General features: G+C 39.2%; 1 protein-coding gene across 1 annotated transcript in view; it reads right to left on the bottom strand.

The window, feature by feature from the left end:
- Positions 1–20,636, bottom strand: part of ROBO1 (roundabout guidance receptor 1) — a gene marked incomplete at its 3' end in the record, with an annotated part of 602,172 nt that overhangs the window by 51,463 nt on the left and 530,073 nt on the right. Inside the window, exons 9-11 of the mRNA XM_082220668.1 lie at positions 9,359–9,483; positions 6,469–6,640; positions 5,093–5,298 (exon numbers count right to left, since the gene is read on the bottom strand). Of these exons, the coding sequence (XP_082076794.1) occupies positions 5,093–5,298; positions 6,469–6,640; positions 9,359–9,483 (503 nt within the window). The remainder of the gene's footprint in view (positions 1–5,092; positions 5,299–6,468; positions 6,641–9,358; positions 9,484–20,636) is intronic.

Raw genomic sequence — 20,636 nt, 5'->3', positions numbered from 1 at the left:
GGTGTGTTAGCCCACTTTTTCTGTTGATGGGGACAATAAAATGTATGCTGCTTTTCCAGAGTCATGTTGTGGCATCTGCCTAGATAATTTAATGTCCTCAAGCTGTGGACTGATTCCCAACCATTCTGTCTAATGATTGGACCCTTCTAGACACAAAAAGTTATAAGAGGACTTCCTGTTCCAGGTCAAGTAACAAGGTCTTCTTGAATTCTCACATACTTCCGCTGTATTCTTTGGTCCTTATTTTTAGCTCGCTCGTTAATTCTTTCACTTGGTTTGGGCCTGGTTCCAGGCTCCCTGCTCACATCAGGCTTCTGCCAGCAGGGGTCCTCTTGACAGTAGTCTCAGTTCCTCTCCATGGCTTCTTTCACAAAGACATCAGGGAGATCTCTCTCTCTCTTGAATTTTCAAAGCTCATACAAGGGCAAGGTTTTTAAGCAGGCTTATTTTATCATCCCCTTTTATCTACAACCTATTTCTGGTCTCCTGGTGGATGATATGCCTTCTTTAGATACAGAGATTGAAACAAACTTTTATGTTTTTCTATATGGATAGCCCCTAAACCAGCATGGCCAACAGTCAGAGATTATGGCAAATGTGGTCCAGCAGTAGCAGGAGGGCCACAGTTTCCCCACCTTGGCTCTAAATATGATCTTTAGAAGTGGGTTAGGGAAAGACCCTACAGATCTAGAAAGTTACCCAGAATCATGTTTCCTATATAGCTTCTGACATATAGCATCTTCATTTCCATTTCACATGTCCGCTCCAAGCACTTGGGACAGGGATGGGAAATTTCTCTCAGGGAAATTCATCACACTATATTGACGCTTATGTGTATGTGTCCGTGTATAGAAATGTGAACAGTTGCAATCAAACTGTATATAAATTTTATATGAAATAAATCATTTTATCCCGTTCATACATCTCCCACCAAACACATCATCAAAATGTTGTTCATGTCATCCACACACTGCTAGAGACCCATTCATATACATATTCACATGTCCCACATATCATACCAGATAATACATACCCACTGAGCACCTCACATTTCTAGTGGGTATGTATTATCTGGTATGATATGTGGGACATGTGAATATGTATATGAATGGGTCTCTAGCAGTGTGTGGATGACATGAACAACATTTTGATGGTGTGTTTGGTGGGGGACGTATGAATGGGATAAAATGATTTATTTCATATAAAATTTATATACAGTTTGATTGCAAAAAGGTATATATGTGTGATTATCTGTTTAGTAGAAGGGAGCAGTGCAGGATGGGGGTTTAAAGTAACATAAAGAGAGTGTCCTCCATAGTTTCATATTAACAGCAGAGCCAAGAGATTGGTACAGCTGTACCAGGTCCAGTGTTTGGAGGGGCATGATACTGAGAAGCTGCCTGTCTCCAGTGCCCAGACCTCAGCAGCTGGCCATGACTAGGCAGAGCTATCTTCCACCCAGCTTTGGAGTAGACTGCCCGGTCACAGTGACACAAAGTTGGCTCTGAGCTGTGCTAGATGTGGACATATGATGATCTAAAAGGAAGCTGTTTTGCAGTGCTCCAGCTTTTGGAAAGGAGCTGGAATGATGAAGCAGTAAGGAGTCAGACACCCACCGGTCGGGCATGTTGAAGGAGTGAGCCAGCAAATAGGAAAAAGAAAAAAGACTGCTGGTAGTGGTGCATAGCAAATACATGAAGCTCACAGGCACCTGATCTGTGGCTGCAGGCACCTGCTTGGGTTACTGTGTGTGCGTAAAAAGTTGTTTGCTGCAGCCTCCGGAAGAGGGGACGGAAGCACCAGCAACCACCACTGACTCAGGATAACTATAGAGTTGAGACCCAGGAGTTCTGAAGACAGAGGTGGGGGTACTTCAAAATATTTCCCTCATATGATTCCTTTGCTGCTTTGTTGTTTTTAGGAGCTGCTTGTGCTCTGAGTAATTCTGATTGTTTATCAAGGTTGTCAAACTTGGGGGGTTGCTATAAAATATCAGAACTGTACATTTTTGCAGTTAAAGCATGGGGTATGCTTTCCTGCTTCTGTGCATGTTTATTTCTCTCTACATAGTCTGTGAGTTCTGCATTTTAGCTTCACAGCAACCCTGTGAGGTAGAGGTTAGGCTGAGAGGTAACCAATGTTGCAAAATTGCACATGCACAGAAAATATTTGTTTGTTTTTGTTGTTTTCAAGGTTGGAAAACTTCTCTTTAATTTTTCTGTGAAATATCAGGAATGTGGAATTAAAATTAAAGCAACTGAAGTGGGGAAAGCTGCTTTACTGGCTTTGTACCTCTTTATTTTGCTTTACACGGTCTGTGAATGCTGCATTGTATTTGCATGCTACTTTCTCTCCTAAGAACTCAAAGCTGTGTACAGAGCTGTCCTTTCACAACAACACTGTGAGGTAGATTAGACTGAGTTCTTGCCAATAAATTGCCAGTGAAGAACTGAGTAGGGCCAATCCATCCAGAGCTCAGAAAATCATTTTGGTGTACCTAATTATATATGTCTCTGAAAACTATGTGCTTCATGCTGTTTTTGTATATTTCCAAGCACTACGGTTAACAATGCTTACTGGATGCTTACTTAGGAAACTTTAAAGTCTTCACTGTGCATGTAGCTTCTCTCTAACATGTGGCCTTTTAAGACATAGGCATTGCCTGTAGACAGAAGCTGTATCAGATTTTAAACAAAAATTAATTAGAAAAATTACTTTTCTGGTGATGCAGAGGCAAAATTGCATAGCCTTGTGACTTTCCCGTCCCCCTCTACATCCCATGAGATAGCTTCTGTTTCTATGAGCTCCATTAAGTTATTATTATCATTAGTAAACAGGCAGCAGTTCCCAGAAGAGGGTGTGCACGTGCTATGTTTGCTAGAGGAAACGATAGAGGATTATAATTTCCTAGAGGTTAGGTTCCATTTAGAAAACAATGCTATAAGTAAATCTTGCCAAGTTTTAAAATGCTGAGTTGTGAAATTTTTTAGGTAAACCCTGCAGGGAAAAAAACCTACAGGAATATTAACTATTGCTAAAGAGAGTGTGATATGACTCTACTACAAGGACAGTGCAACAATGCATTTGCATATGAAGTTAAAGGACAAATTATTTGAATGTCATTTTTACTCCTGTGAATAAAAGAATTGCAGTTTCTGGGCATGGAGTGGGCTGGGAGATGACCTCAAGACCCAGAGGCGTAGCATGTGCAGGGTGAGGGGGCCTATTGCCCCGGGTGCAGGTTTTTTCCAGCTTTGTGAGTTCGATCCCACATCCCAGCCTTGCAAAGCAGTGTGGGGCTAGCTGGGCATCAGGAGAACGTAATAGGCATGCACCCTTCCAATCAGGACATCAGGAGAATGCAACAGGCATGCGGCCTTCTAATCAGACCATGTGGGCTGATTGGAAGGGCACGAGCCTGCTCTGCTGCATCCCCATGTCACCCTTCCAGCACATGCTAAACAGACTGATTGGAAGTTTGGGTGCTTGCCCTCTTGCTGTGTCCTCATGTCGCCCTCCATGCTCCTTGGCCCCGGCACACCCGGAGAAGACTAGTTCCACCGCTGCTCAGGACTGATATTTTAAATTCCATATGATATCACATCCTTCTTTATTAAAAGGTAAGAAAGATGCTTAATCAATGAAACTGCTTGCAGGAGAATTAGGGGCTTCCCTTTGCCCCCAAAATATCACAGGTTTCTTCAGAGAGAAAAAACACCATTGAGTCACTATGCTAGAAAAGAAACTGAGTGAGGACTTCATCACAGTTCCACCGTAAAATAATAAAAATGTTGATAATAATAATACAAATAATTATATAATACGATGTTAGTTTTTGCTCCATTTGCTTGTCCATATGAATTATTGCAAGATTTTAACGTCCACAGTTGAAGCTGAAAATGTTTTTGGAACTGATTTGGATAACGCAGACAGCCTATAGTATAATCACCCGATGTCAAACACTAGACAAAGCCCACCTGAAACTGCCTCTAAATACACACAACTAAAGATTAAACCACTCTAAAAAGGTCAATCTAAAAGTTAAAAAAAACACCACCGCCAAACGGAAGAGTTCAGTAATTCTGTGCTGGCATAAAGAGTTGCTTGGGCAGGTAACTACATGGTTTCAGGTAATGTATTGTATGAAAAGATGTCTTTACATTTGGCCTAACTACATGAACCAAGTTATCCTAAGGCAAAACACCTAGCAAGTAAAAACAGGTGTTCATATTCCTTGGAAAAACGCAAAGCATTTTGCTACAACTTGTCTCAAAGGAATAACACATTGACCAAGCATGCTTCCATAAACCCTCCGGAAGCCAGTTCTGTATTCGGTTATTTTAATCTTAATAATCTTTCCTGCATATGTATAGGTAGTAAAAAAAGGGGGGGCAGGAAGCACGAGGACAATAGGGATAACTGCTAGTAGAAAAATTATAATAAACAAACTGTAGAGAATATTTTGAAACAATACAATCGTATAGCTTTCACGTTATGCGAAAACACTGGATCTTGTTTACTGTTCACATGCCTGCTAGCAAGTGAAACAGGGATTCAAAACATTTATGGTTACAACCAGCACTAAAGGGAGAAACGAGCTAATGGGAAGGAACATATGGCAGACCCTCATCGTGATCAATTCCCACCCGGAAACCTATATCCCCACTGTGGAAGGATGCATGAATCCAGAATTGGCCTCCACAGTCACTTATGGACTCACTGTTAAGACCTTGTTCATGGAAGACAATCTTACTTGGCTATGAGTAATCACCAAAGAAAAGGATTCCTAAGCATTGCTGCACCACCATCCCATCTTCTATGTTTAAACAGTTTTCTAAATTAATTCTTCTTAGAAGAATCTTACTTATGAAAACTGAAATAACTTGCCAGCGGCTCTGTTATAATCTAAGATACTTTGGGAATGCAGAATAAGCTATCTCAAGACACGAAGAAGCAAATAAAGATGATATTAATACAGTTATTTAACATTTCATTAATTCTAAAATTAGAGGCTGCAATGTTCAGGGCCTCAAGGCAAGCACCAAAGAGAAGCAAAGTTAAAAAGAATTGTGTGGTTTCAGTTTCAAACTACCTTGGCATATCGAATCTGTAATGCACCAGTTTCCAGCTGCTTGATGCGGGAATCCTGTGTGGAGATGAGGGTGCCATCCTTTCTCCAGAGAATTGTTGGCATTAGAGTGCCTGCAGCCACACAGCTGAGTACTAAAGTACCATCCACAGCGACAGTCTGATTCACAGGACCTTGTCGAATGACAGGGGGAGGCCGGTCGGCAATAACTGGCAGAAGAAACAACAGGGAAGGAGAAAAGTTTTATGCAACTGGAAGTGATTTTCTAATCATCTAAGCAACAGTGGTTGCTTCAGGCTTTACAAGAATCTAAAGATAATTAAATAAGTAATTAAAATAAAGCACATGCAGTATTCATGGGACAATAATATGGTGTTCAACTACAGAATATGTGTTAATATCCAGCAATATTTTTTTAAGGAGAAAAGGCAGTTCCCTGCCTTTGACTCTTCCTGACATATGCTTGTCTCCATCAACCTTAGAAGAGAAAACAACTCTGACAAAATTTCCCACCTTCTTTGAAAGATGCCCCTTTCTCTAATCCAGCCTCCTTCATCTAGATTCTAATGCCATTAATGAGTTAACTTTTTCAATGATCAGCCAGTTGATTTGTTTCTTGACATGTGTGCAAACCAATATCAGATTTCATCAAAATTATTATGCAACACTATCAGTTGGTGGATTCTAGCTCCACTTAAAAAGCTCTATATTTTCTGACTGATGCTGCAGCATTCTTATTGTTTTGGAGGGACACCTTTGAACTGAAATAAATGCCACAATAAAACTTAACAGGTGCAGTTCAGAGGGAAGAGCCACGTGTCACATGTTTCCCATATAGGGAAGATCTTCTGTTTTTCAATACCACATTTTCCTGCCATGTCTAATTAACCAGGATCTGATCCTAGTTTTATATCCAGGTTTTCTTATGCTACATTTTACCACCAGATATCATGAGAAATTGTGGTTTAAGAAACCAGATTATCTTTACCAGAAGATGCATAAGGCACATGAAGGGAGACTGAACTGTGAGAAGAGGAACACAATTTATTCCTAATCTGATGTCATGGTTTATCAGAAGACTATTGACATCTGAACCACACTTCAGTATTACAGTATAGCTCATTTCAAGAAATCCAGATTCAACACACTATGAGTGCTTGATAGTTTGAAAGGTAGATTTAAGTTACAATTGCCTAAGCAAAAACACATTAATCTTATCAAGTAATGTCTCTCCCACATTAAATCATACTTATGTGTAGTGCAATCAAATGCATTTTCACCTTATATAGGAGAAAGCATATAAACTCAAAATCATGTTGTTACCACGCTACAGCTACCATTCTGCTACATTATGAGCAATGTTAAAATAAACACCTTACCATCAGTAACCTCCAAGTATGCTTTTGTCGTGATGCTTCCCGCAACATTTAAAGTCTGGCAAATATAATAGCCAACATCAGATCGTTGGACATTTGTAATAGTGAGATCACCCGTTTGAGAGACAGAAAATCGGCTGGAAGACTGAGGAGGTTGGTATGAAAAAAGCAAGTTCTGGAATATAAGGAGAAAAAGTGGGAAATCAGCAAGTTAGATGGATTAGCCTTCATAGATATATACAACTTTAAAATTCAGAATACCCTATATTACGAAGGGTATAGGACCATTTTTCAGATACAAAAGTGATGCTGCAACACAGTCCACCACTCAAGACAGATGTGACTAAACACTGAAACTTGGATTCCCATGGGCCACAACAACAAATAATACATTGGTTATAACAACATATCTAAGACTGCAATGCTAACCACACTTATTTGGGAATGTCCCATTGAACTTCTTTTTGATTCAATACTCAAGGATATATGCAGACCCAGTGCTAATTACCAGATGTTTGTAACGTACAACTGTGAACATAAACTTAAAAGTGCCAATATATTTAAGGGAAGGGTGGTGATGTCGGAAATCAAGCCTTTATCAGGAGAAACTGGCAACTCAACCAGGCACCCGGCTTGGTCTCCTGTTGACCTCCCTGTCTGCTTCCCCGGCAAGATCCAGGCAGAGGTCGCGATAGGCGATCCTTCTCAGCATGAGAACACCCCCCCTCTTTTCTGCCCCCCTCCCGGGCAGGGGAAAGAGATAGACAGAAACGTATTTACATGCCTTTATTTCTGTCTTTGCAGCGTTACAGAAAACACGACTGCTCTTTTCAAACTCCAGCAGTTGAGAGAGAACAAACACTTCCTGTCCAGCTCATATTACACTCTGAGCTAATTCCGGTGCCCTCTGCACTGTGAATTGACTGTCCCTCTATTTCCCATGGAACAGTCCCAACATTCCCATTATGTTTTGTTTTCAAGCTACCAGCAGCTCGCGGCTGCATTGTTTCAATATCGTAACAGAACCAGTCAAAATAGACCATAGCAAATGCTTTATTGCTGCAGTTTGGTAGGGTTTTGATCTAAAGCCATATAGCAGCTCTCTTCATGAACTGGGGGAGACTGTTATTTTTATATAGGGGAGAGTATCTTATTTTCCTTTTAGACAATTTTTGTGGAGTAAATGACTAGCTTATTATCCATAATTGTCACTGCTTTTTTTTAAAAAAAATGTTTCCTAGCCATATTGAAATACTGCCCCTCAATGAGGCCAAACTTAGATTCCCAAAATGTTTAGGGGTATGTGTACCCCTGCGTCCCCCCCAGAAAAAAGCACTGATAATAGTTATATGGAAACTATTCAGATGGAATTCAGATGAGTACTATGTGCTAGGGAGAATAGCCATCAATTTCATTGACCACTGTTAGAAGCAGAATACTGGACTAGAGGAACTGAACCATCTGTTCTGTTTCATGCAAACATGATCAAACATTTCTATCATATACAGATATCTTGCATCTTATGCTAAGTTTACTTATGTGATTGCACACATAAGGAGGAGAAATAAATAAGTAAATGGAGAGAGGAGGAAACACATTTTCCATTTATTTATTTCCCTCTCTCACTAGCACACTGCTGTGATTGCAGGCTTTCTGTGCTTTGGAGAGGCAGCAGGAGGGCCAGGTAAGCAGCCTTCCACCTTGTGGGGTGGGGAATCACCTCTGGAGGTTCCTGACTTTACATGTTATTTGCATTTATGCATAGACCTCTGGAACAAAACCATCACACATTATATGAGTTACAAAACCATCACATATGATACGAGTAAAACCACATGTAATAAGAATGCAAATATATGAATTATAATTTCAAATGTATGTCAAGCTCTTTTTCGTAGTATAAACTTACTAAAAACACTAACAAAATGCTGTCTGCTTATTAGTATATGAAATAGTAAGCTTCTGGCAGTTGAAAGAAACTACCATTTATTATTATCTTTATTCTCACATTTTTTTAAAAAAAACACCTCTTTGTATTTTTTATTTGTTTTCCTTCTCTTTGCCTTGACATGCATCTAGCTCTTGATACCCAATGGGTTTTTGGACATTCTTGTAGTACAGTAACCTCCCTCCCTGTATCCATGACATACACTGTATGACAAACCACAGATAAAACAAAAAAGAAATTGTGCTACCATAATTGATCTGAACAGAATTTCACATACATTTGGAATCAAATGCCAGATTCACTTTTACGTGTCTAACTAAAATATATTTAAATGCTTCATTTCATAGAGGAGGGCTTTTAGTACTTTTCTCTTCCAATTAAAGTTTATATTCCAAACAAATAGGATGTACTGTGTTTCATTTCATGCTAAGCGCTAACAGATCCTTATCATGGTTCTTTTCCTTCTCATTTTCTTGCTACTCATTGGCACCTGTTCAACAAAGTTGATTTAAAATCCCCCCTTAGCTTGACTGAAAATTCTGTCTCAGGCCACATGCTATATTTTTTTAAAATTAACTGGAATATCTTGAACTGTACACAGTCCTGAAGCATGTAGTACAGCCTACAAAATTCTTGAGAAGCTTCCTGGTTTTTCATCCTGCATGGGACAATTGACAGGGAACAGAGGGGTCTGTGTAAATCCAGGATGTATGTTGAGTTTGCCAAGGAATTAAACACTTTTTTACTAGTTCTGAGTTTTTATAACAACCAGGTAACATAGGCAGAGCCTACACACATATTTTGAAAAGAATCAAATGAGCATAGCCAGTCTTCCAACAGACATTTGGATGATGTGGGTGCAGGAGAGCACCGGGAACTAGCAGACAGAAATGGGCCTTGTGTTATCTAGATGCTTTGGGCAAAGCTTCAGAAAGTTCGTTTTACCTGACTTCCTTCTCTTCGCCAAAATATTGCTGGTTGAGGGTTTCCAGTTGCTTCACACTGGAAAGTCACAGTTCTGCCCAGTGCAGCCACCTGGTCACGAGGTTTCACAACAAAATGTGGTGGTTCTGAAAGACAACACAATTACACCGATTAATTCGTGGCTGAGGTGAATGGTTTTCTGGTAAGGGTCTTGTGCATCACATCTAACTCATACACAGAAAGGTCCTTTTTAAAATAAAGACTATAGTGCTCAGGTTCAACACTGTTTCAACTAGGGCTGATGTTTATAGACACACCTGTTTGTTAAAACCATAAGAGTGTGTGTGTGTGTGTACACACAGACACTCTTTTAACTGAAGCTTCACACAGCCCAATTGCCTTCAGTAACTCTTCTTGAGAGCGTAGTTTGGTGGTAAAGTGCTGGTAGGACAAAAGGTTGAAGGCATTTTTATCAGTCACAGCCTAAGAAAAGAAAAATTCCCTCACATCATTGTACTATGTACTCTTAAAGTAAAAACCACAAAATGATTGCAAATTCAGGGGTTAGATACACAAAAGTCATCATCTTTGATTTACTGTAGTTCAGAAGTCATTTAATAGCTTCCATAAGAGGCTTGATTTCTGATGTAGGATGAAATGCTCAGGAAAAAAATTCAATTTAACTCAAAAGCTCTAGGATTGCTACTGAGTAAATTATAACCATTTAAAAATCTTCAATGCAATTACTGAAGAGGAATGAATTTAAAGCAACGGTGAAGCAGAATGCCTCCTTCATTTACATAGGCAAGGGCATGTTCAAACAAAATATATATGTAAATGAAGGCAAATTTGAAACATCTGCTCATCGTGACATTATAAATACTGCCAGCATTGTCCAAACTGTTTGATTTATACAGACTTAAATGGCCACTTCATCTAGCAGTAAATAGAACGTCAAAAATTATGTCAGTTGCATTAAGCTATGGCAGTTAAGTATATTAGGCACAGTGACTGAACTAGAGTAGAAAATATTCTTTTTAAAACCCTGTTTCAGCTTACCCTCTTAGGCTGCAGAAACAATGGCTTAAATGAGATCTTGCTGATTTATATTTTTCAGATCTTTCACTCCTTTACTATTTGAAAGAAGAATTTTTCTCAACACTTACTGATTGTGATAAGGCATCCACAATCAAATGTAGGTTGGGCTTTTAAGACCCCCCCCACTGATCATTATTTATCCAAAAACACTTTATATTGTTGGTATTTTGTTATAGTTGCCTGTAGCATGAATGCCAAGGAATCACAAAACTTAAATTCTTTTAGGGTAGATATGGGCAGGGTGTTGTTGCTTTTTAAAGTGTATAAATATCTTATACTGTGATGAGATTCACAGAAAACCAGGTTGTCTAAAGTTCAGCATTAGGTAAATGGATTCTAGACTATCAGATTTATGTTAACTATTAAAAGTCTGATTTCTGAAGAACAAAATTGCCTTATGAAGTCTTTTGGTTAGTGCAAGCAAATTAGTTTTCTGTGGATGCCCGAGGAAATCGTGTGGTGGTGGGAAAATATATGATTTTATATTTATAAACTCTTACAAAAGATTATGGAACGTGTACTAACAAGGCAAACAAGGATTAGTAATATTGAGGTTTATTGTTTGTGGAGGGTTTTGGGTGTTAGGAATAGTGATGAAAAGTGATGCTAGTCAGTGGAATTTTTGGCCCGCTAAGATAGGAACGATCTACAATGCTCCTCTGTTCACAAAGTTGTACCAGCTTCTCACTAAGAGACTACACTTTAATGCAGACTACTTTCAAGGCTAAATTGCTGCAATAGTGTCAGTGTAGCAATCCCTCTCTTGATAAATATTTGCACATTTGTGTTACGGAACCATACAAATGAAAGAGGGGACGACCACCGAGATATGCAGAACTTTAACTGTCCAAAACTTTAAAAACTAACATCAGGAATTTCTCCTCGTGGAGTGAATCATGTTAGCCTGTAACATCAAAAGGAACAAAGAGGCTTGTGATACTTTAAAGATTAAAATTCTTCTGACAAGGTAGATTCTAAAATGGGGGTCAACAACACAGTGACTTTGGGAACCATGGTGCCTGGAACGGTGGCCATTGGCACTTCCAAGTAGGAGGGCAGCCCCAGGCTTCGGGGTGCAGGCTGCTATCCACAAGCCTAGGGAGCCCGGCGGGAACTCCCACAGACTCCCAAGGCTTGCGGATAGCTCCCTGAAGCCTGGAGAGCGAGAGGGGTTGGTGCGCACCGACCCCTCTCGCTCTCCAGGCTTCAGTGAAAGCCTGCATTCGCCCCATAGGACGCACACACATTTCCCCTTCATTTTTGGAGGGGGAAAAGTGCATCTTATAGGGCGAAAAATACGGTAAGTGATTTCTGTGAAATGAGCCGACTTGGCTGTTCCCATCTGAGTTTTTATAGCCAATGAATGAATGAAGTCAGAGAATTGATGGATAAGTGATTTGTTTGGACACCAGAAAATACAAATTCCTATGGCCCTAAAGGGCTGCTGTTTTCCCTTCCTTTGTTTTTGTCTTTGGTATCGCCATAGTTTTCCCTTCCTTTATCACTAGCAACCAGGATGCATCTTTCCTGTGGTGGCTTCATCTGAGATCAGGAGCTCCCTGTAAGTTACTTTATGCAAATATCACAGCACAATAAATGTGGGTAAATGTTAAAGAATTCCCTCTCCCCCTCCCACAAAAGGCAAATGTGAAATCTTTGCAAATAGATTTAAGCATGCCTGCTGCTGTGCAGGAGATGACGTCCTGGCACTAATTAAAAATTCACAGTATTGTTAACAATAGAATCGTACGCATGTCTACTCAGAGATACTGTAAGTCACTTTGAAAGTGGATGGAGAGAAGTTTCTCTCTCTCTCTCATAAGCAGAATTCATGAACATCATTTGCTGGATGAAATAAATTGCTTTTTCACACAGCACATAGTTACACCACAGAAGGCAGCAATGGCCACTAACTTGGATGACTTTAAAAGAGAATTTGCCTTTCCATGCACAATTTTTTACACTTATCTTCTGTCATGATGATATTTTCATTTAGCTTCTTTCATTAAAGCTTTATGTTTAAGTAGTAGTCTGACAAGCATGCAGATGATCATCAGCAACACTTACTTAGGAGCACATTACTAGTTCTCCAAATCCTGCACTGAATGTAATTTAAACAACGTGAATCCAGCATACCTCAAAAGAGGTAGGGGTGTGTGGGTGGGTGTATGTTTTCCTCTGTTCATTTTTAGAATGTGGTGGTGCAATAAAAGAATACGGTAGAATTGCAATTTGGATGCACAGTGATGAAACTATACGACCACTTTCATTCATGTCTGAAAGTATGGATTAATATCCACATTCTCAATTCATTAACTTGGCTGCCTTTCTGTTGATGCAATTGCCAACAAATCCATTTAGCAACTATTTATACTACCGCCAAAGCTCCATTAACATTATCCAACAAGTAATTATATCATAATTCAAAGTGCTTTAGCATTTACTGAATTCTGAAGTGCACAGCAATGTATGCTGTAGCTATTTCCTTAACTCTCACTTTTGCTATACTTAATGCTGCAGGCACCATAAAGTGGTGACTATAACTGTTGGAATGGGCCCAGATACACTCTGCTGTTATTGTAAGAGCTGCAAAATAATGACAAACATTTTACTTCATTAGGCTTTAATTTGATCAATTCATTACATTTCATCAACATAACCAAAACCTTAAAAGATGTACAGATATGTTTCAGGCATTACCCTCAGTTATCATTCAAGCAACATCACAGTGATGTCACTATTAAAAACACTATTAAAAATAAAAACTCTTTATTTCTGCTAGATTTCAAGGCAGCTAGAAGATTAGGCAGTTTTCTCCTAGGGATGGTGCAGGGACAATGAATATGGTTTGCCTCTGCAGTCCGCCTTCAAGCTCATGAAACATCTTAAATTCTGATTCAAACTTTAGTCAACTAAACTACATTTTTAAATTTAATAACCCGAACTGTTGTTGTTAATATTAGCACTAAAAAGAAAGGAATGCAAAGATGCAAAGTATTTATTTCTTTAAAAATCTCTTGAACAGTGGATATGAAAAAATGAAGTGTGAAATTCAAAAACAAAATTTTATTCCTTTGATTCATGTGCAACATTTTTTTTTTTTACTATCAAGGACTTGCACACCTTAGTGCACTTGGAATGTATCAAGGTGAGAATGGATCAGACACACAACTTAGAAATAAGAAATAAACATAATTAAAACAGATATAAATAAGCAAGCCATTACCTTTGATGCTTGCCACAAAAATTACCCATACTTCATGCAGAATCTGCTCTTTGCAGTCTGTCCAATCAATTATAAGTGAAAGATGGAAGCTGATTTGTTGACGAATATGGAGGGGTATGGATGGAAAGAGGGAGAGATGTTCCATTCACAGGGATAACGATGATTAGAAGATGGCCAATAAAATTTCAACTTACCAGATACAACTACAAACAAAAGAAAAAGAAAAGAAAACATGGAATAAATAAATTGGAACATAAAATGGAACAAAAGTAAAATGAATATGCTTTTAATTCTATACACTGCTTTGTATGGTATTCTTTCAGAAAAGTGGTATAAAAATAATACAAAAATTAAACGTATAGCGATCTTATCTAAATGTAGCTATCTGGAAACACAAAACATACTTAGGATATACAAGAAAACAGCATGAAACAGATGGCTTATTGCATATATTGTTCTTTTTTAGCAGTAGAAAAAGCTCAATTCCAAACCTGAAGATGTGAAGTGTAAAGAATGAAGGAGATACAAGAGATGTGCTACAGTGTGAAAAGGATCTATCTGCCTGCTGAGCAGAGTGATGGGATCATATTCAGAGAACCGCCACCCCCAACCTACTATAGCATGTGAGGGGATTGTCCACCACCTACTGCACGCTGGGAAGCAGAATAAAAAGTGTATTATGATGTTCCATTTGCAATGTAATCTAGGAGTAATTTTCATAATCAGCTTCAGTATTCAAGGCGATTATACTCCCTGCAAGCAAAAAGGGATGAACAGCTACTCAATATACCTAGACAGGATTGGTAGGGTAAAAATTACTTAGTTTTCTGGGCAGAGCAAGCCCTTTCCCCTTTCCTCCCTGTTTGAATAGAGCCAAGATAATTCCCTGTCACACATGCATTTGCTATCCAACTATACCTTTATTTTTATTAACAAAGAGCACTTCTGCAAGCATACTAATGTGGAAAGCTGGAAATGATATCAATCCAGAGACCAGTAAAAATTGTGGTTTTTTATTTGTTTATAAAAGTGTATACTACCCTCTAATAAAATATCAAGGAATATAACATTAAAAAACACCATTCAGTATTGAGTGGCTTCTCCTAAATCAAAACGTAACTTGCTGCACTCTGACTAATTTACCAGAACCACAATGGGACCTAGATGCCCCAGTGACCCTAATCCAAGCCACAAGTTGCTCCTGATATTCATAAGGATATTGATCCAACAGACATTGTTACTTATGCTGCTAAGAAAATACTGTCTACCTCGCAATCTGAATACATTTAAAAAATAAAAAAATCTGCAGACTGTGTTTCATTTATTGATAAGGAAAACAGAGATCTTCCTTAATTTAATAACAGAAAATTCTAAACAAGTATGCCCACAATCTATGAGGAAGAGAATAGAACTCTCTTGCCTGTCATAAATTTCAGTTGTAGGGTAGCCGTGTACAAAGAAACCTATCCAATGTATGTGGGCACTCGAACCTTTTTAGTAGGATAGGAAGGAGTGTGGTCTTAATTTGGTGACAGAAAATTGTAAACATGTTCATTGATTATATTTCATGCAATATACTTGTCATGTGGGGGCAGAGGCAAACTTTTGGCTTGCTACCATGCTCATCACACAAAAAAGTCAGGGTTCCATGAGCTTCCAGGGAAACAAATGATATTTAAATATTTATGTATTTTTTTGACAACTACTGCTTAATTCAGGGGCAGGGTGGTGGTGGGGAGCTGGGTAAAGTAATGCCTCATCTTTTGTTGGGGTTTGGTTCCAAGGGTTACGTGTATACACACAAATTGTATATAGCCAAACCCCTGGAATCACTTCACTGTAAGGAATCACTGTAAGGCAGCTGGTGGAGGAGACAGACAGAGCACTCCCAGAGCTGGTGTGCTAAGTAGGCCTTGCCCAGTAAGCAAGAGTGAGCTTAAAATCTCTTTTCGCACCAGGTTACCCCAAACAAAACTGCTTCAAAATTCTACTGCAAAACTATAAGTTTACAAAGAATGCTAATGTCACTACAGAAAATGTATATATACACACATACACATTATGCATTATATAAACATAAGAAACTAATGGCATACATTTTTACACAGCCATCTATTATTTCAGTGACTAATTCGAGTGCAGAATAATTAATGTAACATTTGAGTCATAAGTAGTAAATGTCAAGCATTAAGGTTTTTAAGGGATGTTCTGCATATCTCAAGCCCTATGGTGCTCTCATTTTTGTTTTAGCCTTTTAAATAGAGTAAAATTATCTACTGTTAAGCATGAGTACACTTCCATAATTAGCTGGTAAACACCTGCAGTATGCTGGTCTCCAATAAAATGCACTAAGAAGAGTAATAATATTCCATCTGCCAAAATTCATTAGTCCAGGGGGGAATGGGTTTGTGCTCAAGTAAACATTAGATAGTACAAGCAGCATAAGAACAAGAGAAGAGCTTGTTGGATCAGCCCAGTGGCCCATTGAGTTCAGCATCCTGTTCTCACAGTGGCCAACTATATGCCTGCGGGAAAACTAGGAGCAGAGCATGAGCACAGAAGCACTGTTTCCCTTCCTGCAGTTTCCATCAGCTGGTATTCAGAGGCATTGTCACCACCACCATGGCTAGTAGACACTGATAGCCCTCTCCTCTATGAATTTGTCTAACACTCTTTTAAAGATTCCTGCACTGCAGGGGATTGGACTAGATGACTCTACATTTCTATGATTCCTAGGCAGTAGTTTTCAATAGCATATTAATTTAGTTTTTGTGGTTTGGGATCGAGAGCACTGCTCTGAGCTTCTGGAAACACAATATTGAGGTAACATAAAAGTCTGGTTATTGATATCATTATCATGTATATGGATATTGTGTTGTCTTATGTTTCTATGTATACAAATTTCCTCCTTAAAATTATTGAGATTGTGTTTAATATATATTATATACTTGGACTTTAAAAAAATATAAAGCACTTCAAGTTCTGCTGTTAGTAAGAGGTCTATTGATGACTTAAATAATTAAATAAATAGTTTTCCCCCCCCGGGGGGAGGCAACCATCACTACCCCAAAATCTGCTGAACTATGCTACAACTGAAGGAAGATTTGTATACGGATGATTTAATGGTTTTAGTATTTACTGCAATGTGAAATTTCCCCTCAGTTCATACGTAAGGAATTTGTGAAAGTGCCTGAATGTGGAAAAAACAATTCCACCATGCCAAAATGACCCACAAGAATTAGGCAGGGTTACAGGAGGCAATTATCTGGCCTTCCCCCTCTGAAGGAAGCAGTTGACAATAAAACTAAGTAAAATCCTGCCCTCATTTGCCAAGCTTGACAATGTTTTCTTTGTGCAGCAGCTGGAGAAGTGGGGCTGGGTAGAAGCATGACTCTTCGTTGTGCACTAATTTTAACACCAAGGTGACAGCAGGAGAATGGTGAGTTGGATGAGACAAGGAGAGTGAATTTCTGGCACTGTTGATATTTTGTTGACTAACAACCAAAATATTTGTGTTGCTTATTTAATAAATTTATATCCCATCAAAGGCGGCAAACATAAACCCATTGGACATCTGTTTTCCTGAAGGTGGTGGGCTATTGAAATTACAAGTAGCTGGGCTGTTTGCCTACACATTTTTGTACCATTTCTTGCTAGGATTCTTATCCCTTCCATTCTCCTTCTCCCTTACTTAAATACTGTCATCCTATGCACATTTATGTGGAAGTAATCCAGGATCTAAAAATGCCAAGTTGTTATTAGCCAGCCCTTGGTATTTTGTTTTGCTGACACTCCCTGGAACACATCATGACAAGAGACACTGAGAAAGGAATATGTTTTGTCACCAGTTTAATGGACCCTTTGGACTGTCTCACCCTTACAGTGGTACCTCGGATTAAGAACTTAATTCATTCTGGAGGTCCGTTCTTAACCTGAAACTGTTCTTAACTTGAGGTACCACTTTAGCTAATGGGGCCTCCTGCTGCCGCTGTGCCGCCACTGCACAATTTCTGTTCTAATCCTGAAGCAAAGTTCTTAACCCGAGGTACTATTTCTGGGCTAGTGGAATCTGTAACCTGAAGTGTCTGTAACTTGAAGTGTCTGTAATCCGAGGTACCACTCTATTCCCTTCAGGCTCTAGAGAAGGGTGTGGAGAATTCTCTCCAATTCATACTGAGCCACAGAGGCTGAAAATCAGCAATATGTTCAACTGCATTCCAAGGATATCCATAGCTCAGAGTCAAGAGAAATCCCCACCATCCTTACAGAGTTTGTGGAGAAGTTAAAGGGAAATCTGACTCATGCTGAGCCATAAAAGGCATTGCAAAGCACTGAGACATCTAATTGGTTTACAAGTTTCTTTGCCACTCATGTACAGCTTAGTAAAGCTCCGAGGAAGATAGTGGCCTGTCTTACAATTGGGTTGGGCTTACAGCAGCAACGTACCACTTCCAGACCTCAGCATGACATTATAGGCAAGACTCCACTCACGTAGGGAAGGCAGAGTTTGTGGTCAGCAAAATTGTGTTATTTACAAAGTCCCATTGAACATAGTGGGACAAGATTATAACTAGGATTATGCTGAATGTGATCTTTCACTTGAATTTTAGGATGTGGGGGGAGGAGGGCAAGGTAAGCCTACCGCTTCCATTATCTGTCTCTGCTTTGGCCTTCCACCACTAATTTTGCTACTGTGGTAGGATAAGGCCAATACTATTCCTCCTACATGATTCTAGAACAAGGGGACATTGTCGTATAACAGTGTTCTAAGGTGCATTTGTATAAAATGGCAGCTACTGGGAAAAGGAAAATTTTTACTTCTACATGCTGAAACCACCTCACAAACAAACAATGCTCAAAAAAGGTCCAGCAACTGGCCAAGTAATGGGGGGGGGGGATCTTCAGCAAACATATTTTTGCTTTTATGAGCAAATGTGTGTGAGCTCAGACTGTATGCCTTTTTTGTGCATAACGGTTATTCCTTCCTTCCTTGAGGGTGGTGGTGGTTGTGTCCTTTCAAGGACCCATTTCTCACATTTTCAGGCCCTTCACACAGCAGAGAGAAAAGACCATACAGTACTGGATAAACCAGACAAATGAAGATTTCGTTTCCCCACAGAAGGCAGTATCTATTAATCTACATCTTTCCCCCTGATATTTGTGCAACATTTATTCAGAAATCTTAAATAAGATGGCTCTTTAAGTTTCCTGAGGCAAAATATGTATGCCCATGCCATCTAAATGTGCAGTAATTCTTTCAGATTTTAGAAAAGTGACATTTGATATAGTTTTTCCTAACTGTATGCAACGTCTAGTTTCTAAATAGTTCATTTTCCATTTCCCCCCGAAAGAAGTGTATGTAGACTTTAGATTCCATTGCATTTAGTCTCCTTTTATAAAAAAAGCCTTGCTATTAAGAACAGAGTCAGACTTTAGAGCTGGGTCAGCTTCTCAGGGTACATTTGAATGTGTCATAGCTTTCATTTTTTATTACGATATGTGCTGCTATCCTGTAAAATACCGTATTTTTCGCTTGATAACACGCACCCGACCATAACACACATGTAGTTTTTAGAGGAGGAAAACAAGAAAAAAAGTATTGTAAACGGAACAGTGGATGTATGATTTTTGTGGTTCATGCTGTGGCCACAGACATGTGATCTGACGGTGAGTTTGGGGTAGCCCAATGCAAAAATCCTGAGGATCCGTGTGGATCCATGCTTTGTAACCACGTTTTAAGTGGGGAGGGAAGGAAAAGCACTCAAGGGACAAGGAGCAGCGTGGAGTGTGTGGAGAAGGATGCTGCTAATAATGCAGAAGAGGGGTATAAGGGGAGAAGGCTCCTCTCCTCTCCCTCTTTGCTCCTTTAAAGCAAGCAGGCTCTGCTTCTCTCCCTCCTCCCCGGCTCATCCCCCGGCTTAGCGAGCTGAAAAACTTTGCTGCAATTTAGCGAGCTGAGTGGGGAAGAGAGACAGAGAGCCTGCTTGCTTTAAAGGAGCCAACCGGACAGGAGCCGCTTACACTCGTGTAAGCGGCTCCTCTCCTCTCCCGCTTTGCTCCTTTAAAGAAGGAGGCACTCTGTCCCTCTCTCCTCTCCATTCAGCGGCTCTTCTCCCCCTGGAAACCACGGGGGAAGGAAGCATTCGCTCCGTAACACGCACAGACATTTCCCCTTACTTTCTAGGAGGAAAAAAATGTGTGTTATGGAGCGAAAACTACGGTAGCATAAGTATCTAGAATAGGAACTAAAATCTATACATTCATTGCAAAATGGATATTCATATGAAATGTATGTTTATTTAGGAAATGTTAATAGTAAAACTTGCTTATCCTCTTACAAAAAGAAAATTAACACTTCAAAACTATTTTTTCAAGTTATAAATGATCAATTGTTGTATAAATGTTTCCCTATTATTGCTACAGTATTTTTTTTAAAGAATTCCCTATTCAGTTTCCATTAAGATTTAATCAGCTTGATTTTTGTCTTCAAATTTGGGCTTTTAAATTAACACATAATTATGTGGGATCTTACCATTAGGCCTTTCACAATGTTATTTGTATAATTCTATGGCACAAATGCCTCCATAATTCTACTCTTCAGCTATGATCTCAGTACACTTACTCAGTAATAAGTTGCAAAGATTCACTTACGAACAAGGGTGTGGTGTCCTCAGGAATTCAAAGTAGTCAACATAGGGATATATTATTGCGTCTTACAATTCTTCTGAGCTCAGCTGGAATTAGTACTGTGAATTTCATGGGATCCACTCATGTCTCAAATCTCATATTTTAGCTCGTACACCCATAAATCACAATGACTGTGTTTAGAGTTTAATAAATAGTTACATTTTTGGAACTGTGCAAGTGGGTTTTGTTTTTTGTTTTTTTAGTATTGATGCACATTCTTTAAAATACCGATCCTTGAATGTGATGAGCATCAGCAGTGAATGTAATTCAATCCTATACTGTAGTAAC

The sequence above is a fragment of the Podarcis vaucheri genome, assembly GCF_965113315.1.
Source record: "Podarcis vaucheri genome assembly, chromosome: 4".
NCBI classification, from domain to species: domain Eukaryota; kingdom Metazoa; phylum Chordata; class Lepidosauria; order Squamata; family Lacertidae; genus Podarcis; species Podarcis vaucheri.
Note: the sequence above shows the minus strand (reverse complement) of the source record. Positions and strands in the feature narration are given on the sequence as shown.